General features: G+C 41.9%; 1 protein-coding gene across 2 annotated transcripts in view; it reads right to left on the reverse strand.

The window, feature by feature from the left end:
• Positions 1–14,486, reverse strand: part of SLC9A4 (solute carrier family 9 member A4) — a 64,918-nt gene that overhangs the window by 30,908 nt on the left and 19,524 nt on the right. For both annotated transcript variants that reach the window (XM_082357375.1, XM_082357374.1), the window contains exons 3-4: positions 2,724–2,983; positions 1,267–1,484 (exon numbers count right to left, since the gene is read on the reverse strand). In XM_082357375.1, coding sequence (XP_082213501.1) covers positions 1,267–1,484; positions 2,724–2,983 — 478 coding nt within the window. The remainder of the gene's footprint in view (positions 1–1,266; positions 1,485–2,723; positions 2,984–14,486) is intronic.

The raw sequence follows: 14,486 nt of genomic DNA on the forward strand, positions 1-14,486 counted from the left end.
GGGTGGCTGGTCACCAAGGGTGAAGCATCGTGAGGTCTCCCCTACATTAATCCCCCAGCTGGTTTCTATGCTTGTTGGCTGGGCGGAAGCTCTGAGGTGGTGCTCCTCTTGACATTAACCCTCCTCTCCTGTAGATCCCTCCAGTATTAGAACTGAAAGGGACCTACGAAATCTGTCCATACCCACCATTTTGTGGTTGGGGAAGAAGATTTTGAGTAGTTAACTATCTGTCCAAGGTCAAACAGCTAGTTAGTAATACTGATAGGACTTGTGAGATTATAAATTTATATCACAGAATCCTTAATTCTTTTCTCTCCTGGAGACCCAATAGGCACATATATTCAGTTATTTTTATGAATTTTTTAATATTTCTACATTCTTGTTATTCTTGCCTAAATCCTAAAAACCATTCTAAATTTAGAATGGATATGTTCAAGATGAGTTCTGAGCCATTTCTCCTAATTTCTCTTTGAGCAATTGGCTTGAAAATACTGATCCAAGTCATGTAAAAAAATGCTTCAAATATTGGTTAAAGTCATTTAAAAATATAATCGCTTCTAATCAAAAGGTAAAGCATATCTTGTAGTTCAGTATTGAGTGTTCTTTCTAGCTCCAGAAACATAAATATACAAGTTAAATTAAAAGCCATTAGTCAAGACACCTCGTGTTTTTAAATTAGGCATATTTTATAGGGTCGATACCAGTTACATTGTAGAGTTGCCTTTACTAAGCACTTTTCAAAAATAGAGATTCACTTCCTTCGTTTTCTATATATCACACTCAACCCTTGACTAAAACCACCTGTAATATTTAGGAGACTGTTTTCTAACAGTACTTGCCTTACAAAGACTACAGTTTGTGAGATCTCACTTTTCCTGTCACAAAAGTATAAAAGAAAGCCCGCAGTGTATAATCTATATCTGATTTAAGGTGCAAGAACTCATAAACTGGCAAAGAAGTGAAGAGCAAGGGATAAATGTACTGAGTTATATTTAAATGCATAGATGTGAAAGTTTTCTCTCAATTAAAAAAAGGTGCTCCTCCTCCAGCCTTGCTTCAGTGCAGAACCTTATCGGCCAGTAATTATTCTGAACGGATTGAGGAAGCAAACGGAGAACATTCCTGGTCACTACAAGGTACCCAAACCCCCCTAACCAGTAAAACCAGTTGGCATCACCTCATTGCTTATGCTTTAACCTTGCAGGAAGGAATAAGAAAAATAAAAAAAGAAGCAGGTGGGACTCTCCGGGCCCTGCTGTGTCTTACTGATGGCTCTCCAGATCTGGCAGAAGGCCAGGGTGAAGCAGACGAAGGCCCAGTTCCACTCGTGGTTCTTCCCAATGGTGGACACGCCCATGAAAATGAAGATCAGGGTCTCACTGACGCTGCTCAACATCTTCATGAAATACTTGATGGTCGTGTAGGATGTCTGGGACACATTTTCTTCGACATACTTTTTCATTGTCACTGCACAGGCTGTGATTCTGCAAAAGGAAAAGAGTCTCAGGGAGAAGCCACAAGACCTTGCCCCTCATTGGAAAGTCCTCCCTATTGGTGATGGCACAGAGACACAAATCCTGTTTTTAATCCAGAAAGAACATCTTTTCCAGTCCTCTTTCTGGCTGCAGGTTTTTCCTGAGATTTTCTTTCTTCCTCTTCTTCCTCCCTAAGGGGTCTGCACAAGTTGAGTGTGGTAGGGAAGGTGGGCATGACATGGTTTTCCCGCAACAAAATGTCACACAATTCATGCACAAGCCAGAAGCAGGACTGTTTTTATTTTGCTCCCTCCACCCCCATCATGAGCTTTGTCAGCCCCACCTCGTACTCTCTACTTCGCCTGCCTTAAACCAAAATAACCCAGTGCAGTTACCTAGAAAGAATACTTCAGCGAGACCCCCTCATGTTGTAATGTTTCCTACAAAATTTTAATGAGAAATTTTTCCTTTAAAATGTTTTGTTTTAGAGCCACTTAGCAAGTCTGGATGGGAAAGAAAGGACTTTGTCTTGTCTTAGTAGTTTGCTAACTTTTAAGGTGGGAAAACGATGAGTGCCTAGACTTTACACTGTTGTATTTAATGAAGATAAATATTTCTATACAATAACATTGTGCCCAAGTGGCTGGGTATGAGGATGACGTCATAAAGAAGGCAACATGATCAGATAGAATAAGCCAAGTTGCGAAGCCTCATTCCAAGATCTACACAAGGATAAACATTTCAAAAATATTTTCATTAGGAAAAACAATCTGAATTTCTAGTCTTCTCCCATCTACCTAGTTTCACTCCACACTGACCGGTCCTGGAGCTGTGATGTGATTTGAAGGAAATAGCAAAAGGCAGAGCCCAGGAATGATAGTAGCTCATGGCATGCTTCCCTTTAACTTTAAAATAATGTATTTTTCAAGGAAAAAACATAACGACTGAAGTGAGACTTTAACCTTGAACCTCCCCCAGCTCTTTGCACCAGCTTTTCTGAGCGTTATAAATTGACCTTATAATTGCTATGCAGGAAAATCACCAGAACAGAGCAAAAGCAAATGCTGGAGAGAACATTTGTTTGGCGAAGGATCTGAATTGGATTTTGCAAAAGTTCAAAAAACCTGAATCCTGAAACGCTTTTGAAGATTAGCATTAGGAGTCAGGTCTTTCTCAAAGGCTGGTCCACAAGATGTGGTCCTAAACTCTCTTTCATTGGATGAGAGTTGGTCCTTGGTTTGTACTCACGCCAGGATGCCAGAGAGATAGAGCGTCTCAGCCGCTAAGTAGGACAAGTAGCTGAACATGAAGACGATGAGGGGTTCAATTGCGGAGATGTTCTGAGTGAAACGTGTGATAAACGCAGAAATGAATCCAAAAATGACGCCGAAAAACACTCCCCCGCACCCCACAATAATGAATCGGGCACATCCAGCCAAAATGTCCACAGGTTCTATGTCTTCAAATTTATGCATCTTTGTGAAGGCGATTAATATGTTATATAAGACCTAGACAAAAAGAAAATGAAAAAAAAAAGTAAACATGAATTAGAAATGAGAAACAGCTTACACACAGATTCTTAACTTTGTGTCTAGTTAAATAATACACCACAAAAATTACATAACAAGAAATATTAACACGGCTGCCTAACATTTCAATGCCTTCCAAATAATTTACATTTATTCAGTTTCTCCGAGTAAGAAGTATAACACTCACAGCTTTCAATCACTGAGCACCTACTATGTGCCGGTCTCTTCGCTAAGCTCTGTGTCATTATCAATTGATTTCCTCTGGCTCCGGATGCACCCTTCAACATAGGCTTGGTAATATACAATGACATTCCTTTATTTCTCCTTTAAAATGAGCACCACGTTAAGCTTGCTCAACTGAGGGGCATTTCAGGAGGTAGGGGCTTCCTGCAACTTCCGTGGGAGGGATAAGAGTCAGCCATGTGGGCGTGAGAACTTCCAGGGGGTCCTGTCAGGGCCACAGGGGCTGAAAGTGGTCCCTCTGTCACCCTGCATCCTCTACCTGAGTGATGAACTATCCACACACCTCTTGACACAGGACAAAAAAGCCCCAGCACGGCCCTGGTGCAGCATGCCCGTGGCCAGGGGTCCACCTCAGCAGCCTTGCCTCTGTGAACCCAGCCATGCAGGCTGCTGGCTCCTCTTGAGCCCAGGCTCCCACTGCCCAGTGCCACTGACTGCAGAAGACTGCTCCCTGTCTGCCCTCCTTGCTCGCCCATCAAGTCCAGACCAGCTCTAGCTTGGCTAAATCAGCCAGCTTCTCTGCTGTCCAGTGGCCCATCCACATCTTCTCCAGGGAGATCAGAACCCCTTCCAAGTTCGTCCTCCTTTGGGGGTCATCCCTCAGCCCTAGGGTACCCTAAAAAGTTCTCTTATATCTCGTAGCTATTCCTTTATTACAGTTAATAATTTTGATATTAAAATTTCTCTGTTTAACCTACGGTGTGCTTTCTCTTTCTTGGTTGGACCCCACCTGCTTTCCATATACAGCATCTCATTAGAATCCCCCAAACGACTCCAGTCCGTGTGATACACACTCTCAATTTTCCTACTATTTCGCTTATTTTCACATTCATATGAAGCTGCAGGGATCGATTTATCGCTATTGCATGCCACTTGGCAACCCAGAACTTGGACTGAACTTCCGCAAAGTGGCAGCCTGCCACACAGTGAGACACATAAACAGGTAAAGTAAGATCAGTGCAGGAAATGAAGACCTTTGAGACCCCCAGACCCTGAAGGGTCCTGCTAAACCACAGCACACACCTACTATCAACTTCGCTTAGACCAAGACAAAATCAGAGCAGGGCAGAAGTTAAACTCAAGGAAACCACGTCCGTGATGGTGTCCTGTGTGCTGAAGAACTGCAGCAGTGCCGCGGGCCCTCCAGCGCGGGTAGGTCTACGCCCCATTCATTCCCTCTCCTCCCTCACACTCCGCTCTCCCCTCACCTCTGGGCATCACCCCGCTCTCTGCCTCCTGTTCACTCCCTCTCCATCCCCAATTCGTCTTTCCTGACAGAGACACTCAGCGGCCCCTCTGTTCTTCAGGGTGCCCTGACAGCATTTGGATTCTACCTTGGCTTCACCCCTAGGGCTTACCAGACTGCTAGCTGCCCTGTGCTCATGCTGACCCCTCAACCACGGTCTGCTACCTGCAGACAGCTGCAGCCATTTCTTCCCAGGTCCCCTTCCCAGGCCTGGCCCCTCCAGGTCCACTTGGTGCATGGCCTCTGCTGACTTCCCATGACATCGCCTTTGTGATTGAAGAACGATGTTTTCCCACGGAGAGGCTGGCAATGAACCATCACCTGCAAATGGTCCCTAGGCTGCTATCTTGTTCATGTTCATGATCATAAACTGTCAGGGTGCATTTAAAACAAAGCCCCCCTTCATCTCATTTGCACTCTCTGGTCAACAGAGAGAAGCAGAAGAACCAGCTAGTCTGTGAGGATGAGCATCTCTGCTCTTGGGTGACCCGGAGCCATGAAGGAAACTCTTTATACACTTTTTGCTATCTGTTTGCATGTGAAGATGAAGAATCTTATCCAGCCCAGCATTTGGCTTTGGAATGTGAGTTGGCAGAGAGGACCAGTCCTCAACGTAGCTCAGGTGTTACCAACCTCCATCTAGGGTGCTTCATCTAGTGAATCTTGTTGATGGAGGGGAGGGAACACGAGGAGGGCACGCAATGACCCCTCTGCTCATGTGTTCTTAGTCCTCCTGTCCCTCTCCAGAGCAGCTTTGTCACATCGCCTTCTATGTTAGTTCCCTAGGGCTGCTGCGACAAAGTACCACAAACTGGGTGGCTTAATTCAGCAAACATTTGTTTTCTCACTGCTCTGGAGGATAGAAGTCTAGAATCAAGGGGTGGACGGGATCATGCCTCCTCTGAAGGTGCTGGGGGGGACGCAATCTGGAAAGCATGGCTTGGCTTGTGGACACGTCAATCCCGTCTCCGCCATTGTCTTCATATAGTCTTCCTTGGGTGTGTCTCCCCTGCATCTTCACATTGCCTTCTTATAAGGACACCCGTCATTGGATTTGGAGCCCACCTTAATCCAAAATGAGCTCATCTTAACTAATTATATCTGCAAAGAACTGTTTCCAAATAAGATCATACCCTGAGGTTCTGGGTGGACATGAATTTTGGAAGGGACTCTGTTGAACCCAATGCAGCTTTTGTAGCCAAAATGACCTTACAATGCAATTAACTTGTAAAATAGGCTAGAAGATCTTAGTTATATATCCTTTCAGGGCACAACTTCATTTTGAATTTCATAAGACCCTAATATGGGGCTTGTCCTCCAAATGGATCCATTATGCTTCTTTGGAGAGCCCAGGACACATGTTTTTCTGTGTCTGGATTAGTTCCCAATTTTTAGTGTACAATAATTATCAGCCAGTAACCTACAAACTCGCTTAGGTAAGGGAAAGTGGACAGAAGGTTATAAACAGGTTTGTTTCTTATCCCAAAGAGATGTTTCCAGTGAATTTTCTGGAAGAAGGAGAATCTGGGGAAGGTGAAAAAGAAGAATCAGGAAGCTTGGTGCAAATTGGCCCAAGCAAGGACACACACACACACACACACACACACACACACACATGCACGAGCGTGCACGTGTGCCCCCGCACCATGAGCATTGCCAATTTCTGAAATTAGTAAAGGGATTACTTTAAAAAAAAGAGAGAGAGAAACTTGTTGAAATCTCAAACCAGATTTAAGAATACACATACCGAAGTGCAGAAATTTTGGAAAATATAAAAGTACAAAGGAACCTCCCCCCATACAGAAATGTTACTATTTCCCAAGAAAACCACTGTAAACATTGTGTGTGTGTGTGTATATATATATACACACACACATATATGTATATATACATATATATGCAATATTATATATAATATAATATCTCAGCCAAAGACCTAGTGTGGCAGGGTTACTAAGGCAGATCCATTTCTGGAAGGCACGGGACTCCTCTGATGGGTGTCCTTAGCCTGAAGACTCCTGATGGGCTTGATAAACTCTTGTAGAAATGCATCCAGTTTCCCTCCATCCCTCTCTTTCCCCTGGGGTCACTCTGTTCTCCCTTCTCCCTGAACTCCATCCCCATTTTCTCTGGCAAGAGTTTCCCCTATAAATCTCTTGCACATCTAACGCACTCTGTGTGTCTGACGCATGGACGGCCTGAACAATATCTAGCTGTCTCATTGTGTATCAACCATATTTTACAAAACTGCTGTAATATGGGTCTATTTTATTTAAGCAAAGTGAAGCCATGTTCTAAGAAAAATCTTGGCTGAGTGTTTGCAAGAAAATTGTGATTTATGGTTTCAAAAGAAATCCAAAAGAACTTTAGTGGTTGTATCCCAACTCAGTGAGTTGGTTTAGTTCAGTTTCATCTTCTGCCTGACCTCGGACCAACCCACACATGGGTCTTAGAAGCCCTGGATGTTGCACCTTTTGAGCTGTGCTCATGTTCCAAGGAGTCAGATGCTTGCACAAGACTCAAAAAAGGCGAGTTTGAATGAGTTTAATTGGGACCTGGGAGTTTATTTGACTCTCAAACCCAGAGGAAACTCAGGGAATATGATTGAGACTCAAAGATTTGCATGTTGAGGCCACCAACGAAAACTCTTTTGCATAGCTGTCCAGATTATAAGTAGCTACCCTGTCTGTTCCTAGGGCCTGGGAAAGTCAATGGGGCCAGCCCTGTCCCCGGACGCCAGTGCACCCTGCCAGGAAGAGGCCATGGCAGTTTCAGAAGCTAAAGTAGTACATATAATTAAGAAGACTACATTTACAGACACAATCCATATGACTGCATGAAAAACAATTCTTATCTTTCAAATTATATGGCTCTGGATGTCATTACGGTTGTGAAAGATTTTCTTTGGACTTCCTTCAAATCACAATCATGTGTGTGTATTTCTTACATATTGAAAGGAAAAACTCAGCCAATGCTAAAGCTCAAACACGTCCTTGGCACTAAGGGAAAACAAGATTAGATTTACCCTCTTCACTCAGTGGGGAGGTGCAATATTGGGACGTAATAAGAAATATATATTTTGTCTTTGTCCCCAGTAGCTGACACAGAGTTCCTAAAAATCTTGTAATTCCCTAAGTGGTAGGGATGAGAGGAACATCTTTGTTATTTGTAATGAGCCCCTTTCAATCACTCCTGAGTTTATGCTAATGAGGTGACTCTTGCCTGGGGTTCCCCCCACCCACACCCCGCCCCAAGGAGGGGGACTGGTTGCCATAGGAACCAGCCAAGTGAGTAAAGGGTTGTAACTTTCATCCCCACCCCTGAACCTCCAGGAAGAGGAGAAGGGCTGGAGCTTGATTTCAATAAACAGTGGCCATGGGGGAGAATGGATACATGCATAGGTATGGCTGAGTCCCTTTGCTGTGCACCTGAAACTATCACAACATTGTTAATCGGCTATATTCCAATATAAAATAAAAAGTTAAAAAAAATAATCAGTGGCTAATAAATTAATCAGCCATGTCTACATAATAGAACCTCCAGAAAAACCCAAACAACGGGGTTCAGAACGCTTCCAGGTTGGTGCTAGGAGGGCGGTGCCCCTGACGAGGACACGGAAGCTCTGCACCCCTTCCCACGTACCTCGTCCTGTGCAACCCTTTCATTCGGCTCTTCCTGAGTTGCATCTTTTCTAAGAAATGGGTCATAGAAATTAAACTGGTTTTCTGAGTTCTGTGAGCTGCTCTAGCAAACTGTCAAACCTGAGGAGGGGTTGTGGGAACCCCCAATTTTACAACCAGTCAGTCAGACATATGAGAGGTCCAGTCTTGGAACTGGTGCCTGAAGTCGGGGAGTCTTATGGGACTGAGCCCTTAGCCTGTGGGGTTTTGGGGTTTGTGCTAATTCTGGGTGGTTAGTGTCAGAACTGAATTAAATTGTAAGACACCAAGCTGGTATCTGGAGAGTTGGAGAACTAGTTGGTATGGGAAAAAACGCACACATTTGGTGTCAGATGTGATGCTGTCAAAAAAAAAAAAACCAGTTCAGAGAAGTCTCAGAAAATGGTCCTTTCCTGTTACCTTTAACAAGCTCACCAACCTCCCAAGATCATAGTACTGGTAACCCTTTATGGATACCACTGTAAAAGTTTGCAAAGCCCTTTCAACACACAGAATACAATCACTTATTCCACTGAATTGCATAAATAGACTTTTCTCCATGTTAAAGAAACTTCTATTTCTGGGATGTATTTACCTTATGTGGCCATGACTTATTATCCTTTTTATATATTGCTGAATTTGATTTGCTAATGTTTTAAGTATATTTTCGTCTATATTCATTCTGCAATTTTCTTTCTTTGCATTATCTTTGGGTATCAGGGTAAAGGTGGCTTCAAATGTGAGTTGAAAAGTGATCACTCCTATTTTTGAAAGCGTTTATGAAGAATAAGTATTAGTTTTTCCTTAAGATACAGGCAAGATGTCATATCTTTTAATTTATTATTTATTCTATTATTATCATTTATTATTATTTTTACTATTGCCTTTATTTTACTTACTTTAGATTTACCTTGCTCTCCTTTCTTTAGTTTGAAGAAATTACCTGAAGAAGTAGAACATATGTCATTGATTTTAGAACTTTAAAATCTTTACTATAAGCATTTAAAGCCATAAATTTTCCTCTGGTACATCATTACCATTTGTTAAATATACTTTTTAATTTCCTTTGTAATTTCTTGTTTGAATCATGGATTCTTTAGAAGTGTATTGTTTAATTTCCAAATATTGGGATATTCCTTAATGTAATTTATTTTTAATTTAATTCTGCTGGGGACAGAGAGCCCACTCTGATTGCATGGCTTCTAAGTCTATTGAGGCTTTTTTTTACAGTCAAATATGTGGTCATTTTTGATGAACATGGTATTTGAACTTGAAAAAAATGTACAGGTTATAGTTGCTGGGCCCAGTGCTCTATAAATATCAGTTAGAATAAGGTGGTTGATGGTGTTCAGCTCCTCAGTGTCTTGCTGACATTTTGCCTATTTGTTCTATCATTTTCTAAGTGAAAAGTATTAAAACTCTTGCTGTGATTGTGGAATTGTCATTTCCTTCCTTTAAATTTGTCCATTTTTACTTCATGGCCCTACTACTGGGTGCATGCATAATTGCACATGCATATGCACATGCATAATTGTTAGGTGTTCTTGATGAATTGACATTTTTTTGTCATTATGAAACATCCCTCTTTATCTTTGTAAAATTTTCTACCTTTGCGTCTATTTTAATTGACATTAATATAACCACACCAGCATTCTAATGCCTGGCCTACCATATGTCTGGTATAGTTTTGCATCCATTTATTTTCAGCTTATCTGCATCTTTATAGTTGTTTTTCTTGCAAATAGGATGTACTTGGGTCTTGCTTTATAATCAATTCTGATAATCTCTGACCTTTAATTGGAGTGTTTAGTCTACTAAGATTTAGTATAATTATTGTCATGCTTGGATTTAGATCTACCATTTTATTACCTGTTTTCTCTTTTCCTCCTCTGGTTTTGTTCTTTTCCTGCATTCATTTTGATTATTTGAATACTTTTTAGAATTCTTTTATAATTTTATTATTGACCATACCTCTTTGCATTATGTTCACTGGCACTCTACAATATAACATTCTTAACTTTTTACAGGACACTCTGGGTTAACATTATACTACTTCACATAAATAAAGAAAACTTATAACCATGTAGGTTCATTAAACGTACTGACTTTTAACTATCCTTAAGAACTGGAGTGAAGAAGCTCTTCACAATATTAAATCTCCTGGATTTCTTTGACACTGAGAGCTGATAGCTTAATGATAACTGATTGCATACTTTTGACTACCAATCCTCCTAGACTTGATAACCACAGTCCCCACCGTGCTCTTGGCTCCTTGTAAGAGTAACATCTATGACAAAGCATCTGAGGAAGAGGAGGAGCCTTGTGTGGCTACAGTACTTTCAACCAGAGACCTCTCATTCAAGAACAGGAGTTGACAGACCCTTGAGAAATGTGTTCATAGACTAGGGACCATGAAGTAGCTTGAGGTGAAACCCTCTGTCCATTTATGAGCTGTAGCAGCCATGTCTTCTGAGAAGTACGGAGATAATGGACCAGGAGTGGATGAACAGAGAAGTCCAATGAGGCAGATTCAGAGATTATGAGGGGCCATAAGGAGGGATGGGTTATGAGCACCAAAGAACTGTGAATAATAAAAACTAAGGAGTAGGGGACAGATGATGGAGGAGATTATGTGGAAGCTACTTGGAGAGGGAAGAGAAATGCGAAGATCTACAAAAATGCAGCAGAGTCTGAGCAAGTGGCCAAGTTGCATCTATGGTGGGGCTCTGGAGTAAGAATATGATAGTTATTAGCACTGTTCACCCAGTATTTCTTTTCCTTCAAGGCATCTGATAGGACTGCATGTCCAGCCTCTACCATGTGACTCTGCCTGGCCAAATTTTGTGTTTAAATGAGTTTTGAGCAGAAGCTATATGTCCTTTATGGGATTGGGCGTTTGTTTGCTGAGGTGAGGCTTTCCATGAATCTTCTCTCCTTCCCTCTGGCACAGAGACTGGCAGTGCTCAATATGATGGCTGCTCTATAAGCCCAGATCCTGAAGAATAGAATGGAATGGAATAGAATGGAATGGAATAGAATAGAATAGAATAGAATAGAATAGAATAGAATAGAATAGAATAGAATAGAATAGAATAGAATAGAATAGAAGGCTCTGTTGGCCAATAGAAGACAAGAAGTGTAAGTAAGAAATATACCTTTGTTGCTGTAGGCCACTGAGGTTTGGAGGGATGTTTATTACCAGAACATAACCTGGTCCATCCTGACTGTAAGATAAGATCTGAAATCACTAAAACCAGCTAGGTTCTAGTTACAGCCTTTGTGACACCCCTCATAAAGCACTTCCTATTCCTGGGTTACTGTGGGGTCTTCTATGGGCTGAATTATGTCCCTCAAAATTCATATGTTGAAGGCTTGAGCTTCCCTCGTGGCTCAGTGGTTAAGAATCCGCCTGCCAACACAGGGGACACGGGTTCAAGCCCTGGTCACGCCGCGGAGCAACTAAGCCCATGCGCCACAACTACTGAGCCTGCGCTCTAGAGCCCGTGAGCCAGAACTACTGAGCCCACGCACCACAGCTACTGAAGCCTGCGCCCCTAGAGCCCATGCTTCACAATAAGAGAAGCCACTGCAGTGAGAAGCCAGTGCACCGCAACGAAGAATAGCCCCTGATCGCCACAACTAGAGAAAGCCCGCGCGCAGCAACGAAGACCCAACGCAGTCAAAAATAAATAAATAAAATAAATAAATTTTTAAAAATTATAAAAGAAAATTCATAAAGTCTTAATTGCAGAATGTTACTGGATTTGGAAATAGGGTCTGTAAAGAGGTGATTAAGTTAAAATGAGGTCTTAAGGGTGGGGCCGTTAATCCAATAGGACTGGTGTCTTTATAAGGAAAAGGAAGAGACACCAGGAGTGCACACAGGGCAAAGGCTGTTGTGAGGACACAGCAAGTGAGTGGCCACAAGCCAGGAAGAAAGGCTCCAGCCTCCAGAACTGTGAGAAAATACATTTCTGTTGTTGAAGACACCCAGCTTGTGGTATTTTGTTATGGCAGCCTTAGTGGACTAATAGAAGATCTATGTCTTCCTGATTGTCTTGTGTATCTTTTAAATTAATCCTTATTACTTGAGCTTGCCATAAACCCAGTTCCTTAAAAAAAAAGCCTAACTAAGTACTGACTCTACACATGTAAAAAAGCATTGGTGTATGCACATGGCTGATTCGCTTTGTTCTGCCACAGAAACTAACGCAGTATTGTGAAGCTATTACACTCCAATAAAGATCTATTAAAAAAAAAAACATTGTAAGTTCAGAGCCACAGCACAGTACAGCAGAAATGATCTTCACTGTACATCAGATGCTGGAAAGGTACAGAGAATAACACACACACACAAACTGTATTCATCAACCTGACACAGGAAATTAAATAATGAATCCCGTTAATTTTCCACTTTGTATGAAAGGGCACTGGCACGTTAAGTTGTCAAAGAGCAGTTCCTTGGCAACCACTTTCTTTGACTATTAAAGGAAATTAACTAAGAAATAAGAAACCCAGCAGTTACCTAGCAGTCGCCAGAATGATAGAGCCAGAAAAAGACAAATAGCGTATGATACCGCTTATATTTGGAATCTAAAAAAAACATGATACAAATGAACTTATTCACCAAACAGAAGCAGACCCACAGACATAGAAAACAAAGTTATGATTACCAAAGGGGAAGGAGAGTGGAGAGAAAAATTAGGAGTTTGGGATTAACATATACACACTACTATGTATAAAATAGATAACCGACAGGGACTTACTTTATAGCAGGAAACTATACTCAACATTTTGTATATGGGAAAAGAATCTGGAAAAAAATATTATAACTGAATCACTGCTGTACACCTGAAACTAACACAACATTGTTAATCAACTGTACTTCAATTTAAAAAAAAAAAGCTAAAAATAAGGGACAGAAGAGAAGAAGCTTTTATACTTCACTCCTTAAAGGAAGGGAAAAAAGATCTGAAACTCAGGACAGGAGATGAAACATGGGATCTCCCGACTCTCTTAGGACTGACATCCTTGATCATTAGCTGCTTATAATCTCAGAGAGGCCAGGAAGATGACCTAAGCGGAGGTCAGAAAATTTAACAAAGAGAAGTAAGCGGCAGGGTTTTATTGATTTAGGGCGCAGCAAAGATGTTTCTTTAAGGAAATTCTTTTCAATTTAAAAAGTCTGAACATATTCTTCTCAGCCTGAAGAACAGCAGGGTAGAGGACGGGCCATATTTCATAGCTGCTCTTCCCACCTACCTGCCAATAGCTCCTGCATACATATCTTCCACCAATCTTTCCCCCAGTCTCCAGACTTCTGTCTCTAAAACTACGGAAAATTTCTTTTCAGTGGCCTGCAGGTAAACGAAACTTAGCAGTTCAGAGCTAATAGCAATCACACACCCACACCCACACCCACCCCTGTTCCTCAGCCATGATCTCTTCAAGGAACCGCCCAGCCTGGCCCCTCTGAGTCTGGGCAATCTTCCCCTCCCATCACCTCCATGCCAACTTGAAGCTAACGCCCAGAGGACTGACTTTCACCATCTGGTGCTAGTACACCTGCAAGACAGGAAAAGTCATTTTAAGGCTGTTTAACCTCCAAACTTTTTAAACTATAAAAGCAAACATCAGTTGTGACCAGTAGATGTCAATTCACTGAAGACTAGCTCAGTGATTTGCTTCTTCTGAGAGGGTCTGTCTGGCACAGTGGAAATGTTACTGAGTCCAAGTTTGCTCTGCTGGCCGCACGACAGGCTAATAAACTGGAGACGTGGTGCTGGGCAGACCGAGAAGATGGCAGACTAACGTCTCAAAATAACCATCTTTTCGGGGTTTGGATGCCAGTTTCTTTTATAGCACAGAGAGGGGGAGGAGATGAGGAAGTAAAGTAAAAAGGCCATGAGATTTGCAAATATCCCCTGGAATGGCCAGCCTCGGGGAGGGAATGTGTTAATTTCTTCTTTCTTGCGGCCATCCACAGGTGGACAGGGTCCGGATGTTTCCCTGAACAAAGGCACTTTGGTTTAACCTTCAGGCAGAGGGGCAGGGTTCCCTGAGGCAGCCCATTATGTATACACAGTATCCTTTCAGTGAACAAAAGCAGCAGAAAGCAAAGGTTAAAGTAAAAGAAACAGAGCCAACATGTAGTCAGATTTGGCTCTTCCCTGTTACAGAAAGAGCAGTTTCTGAGAAAAAGTACTGCTCAGTAATTTTTTTTCATGAATGAATGAATGACGAATGAATAAATGAAAGATTCAAACTCAAGGGAACTCTGGCTCAATCAAACAGGACTAAACTTTGAAATAAAGTAGTTGGATTTCACTGAGTT

The sequence above is a fragment of the Balaenoptera borealis genome, assembly GCF_965194805.1.
Source record: "Balaenoptera borealis genome assembly, chromosome: 15".
NCBI classification, from domain to species: Eukaryota; Metazoa; Chordata; class Mammalia; order Artiodactyla; family Balaenopteridae; genus Balaenoptera; species Balaenoptera borealis.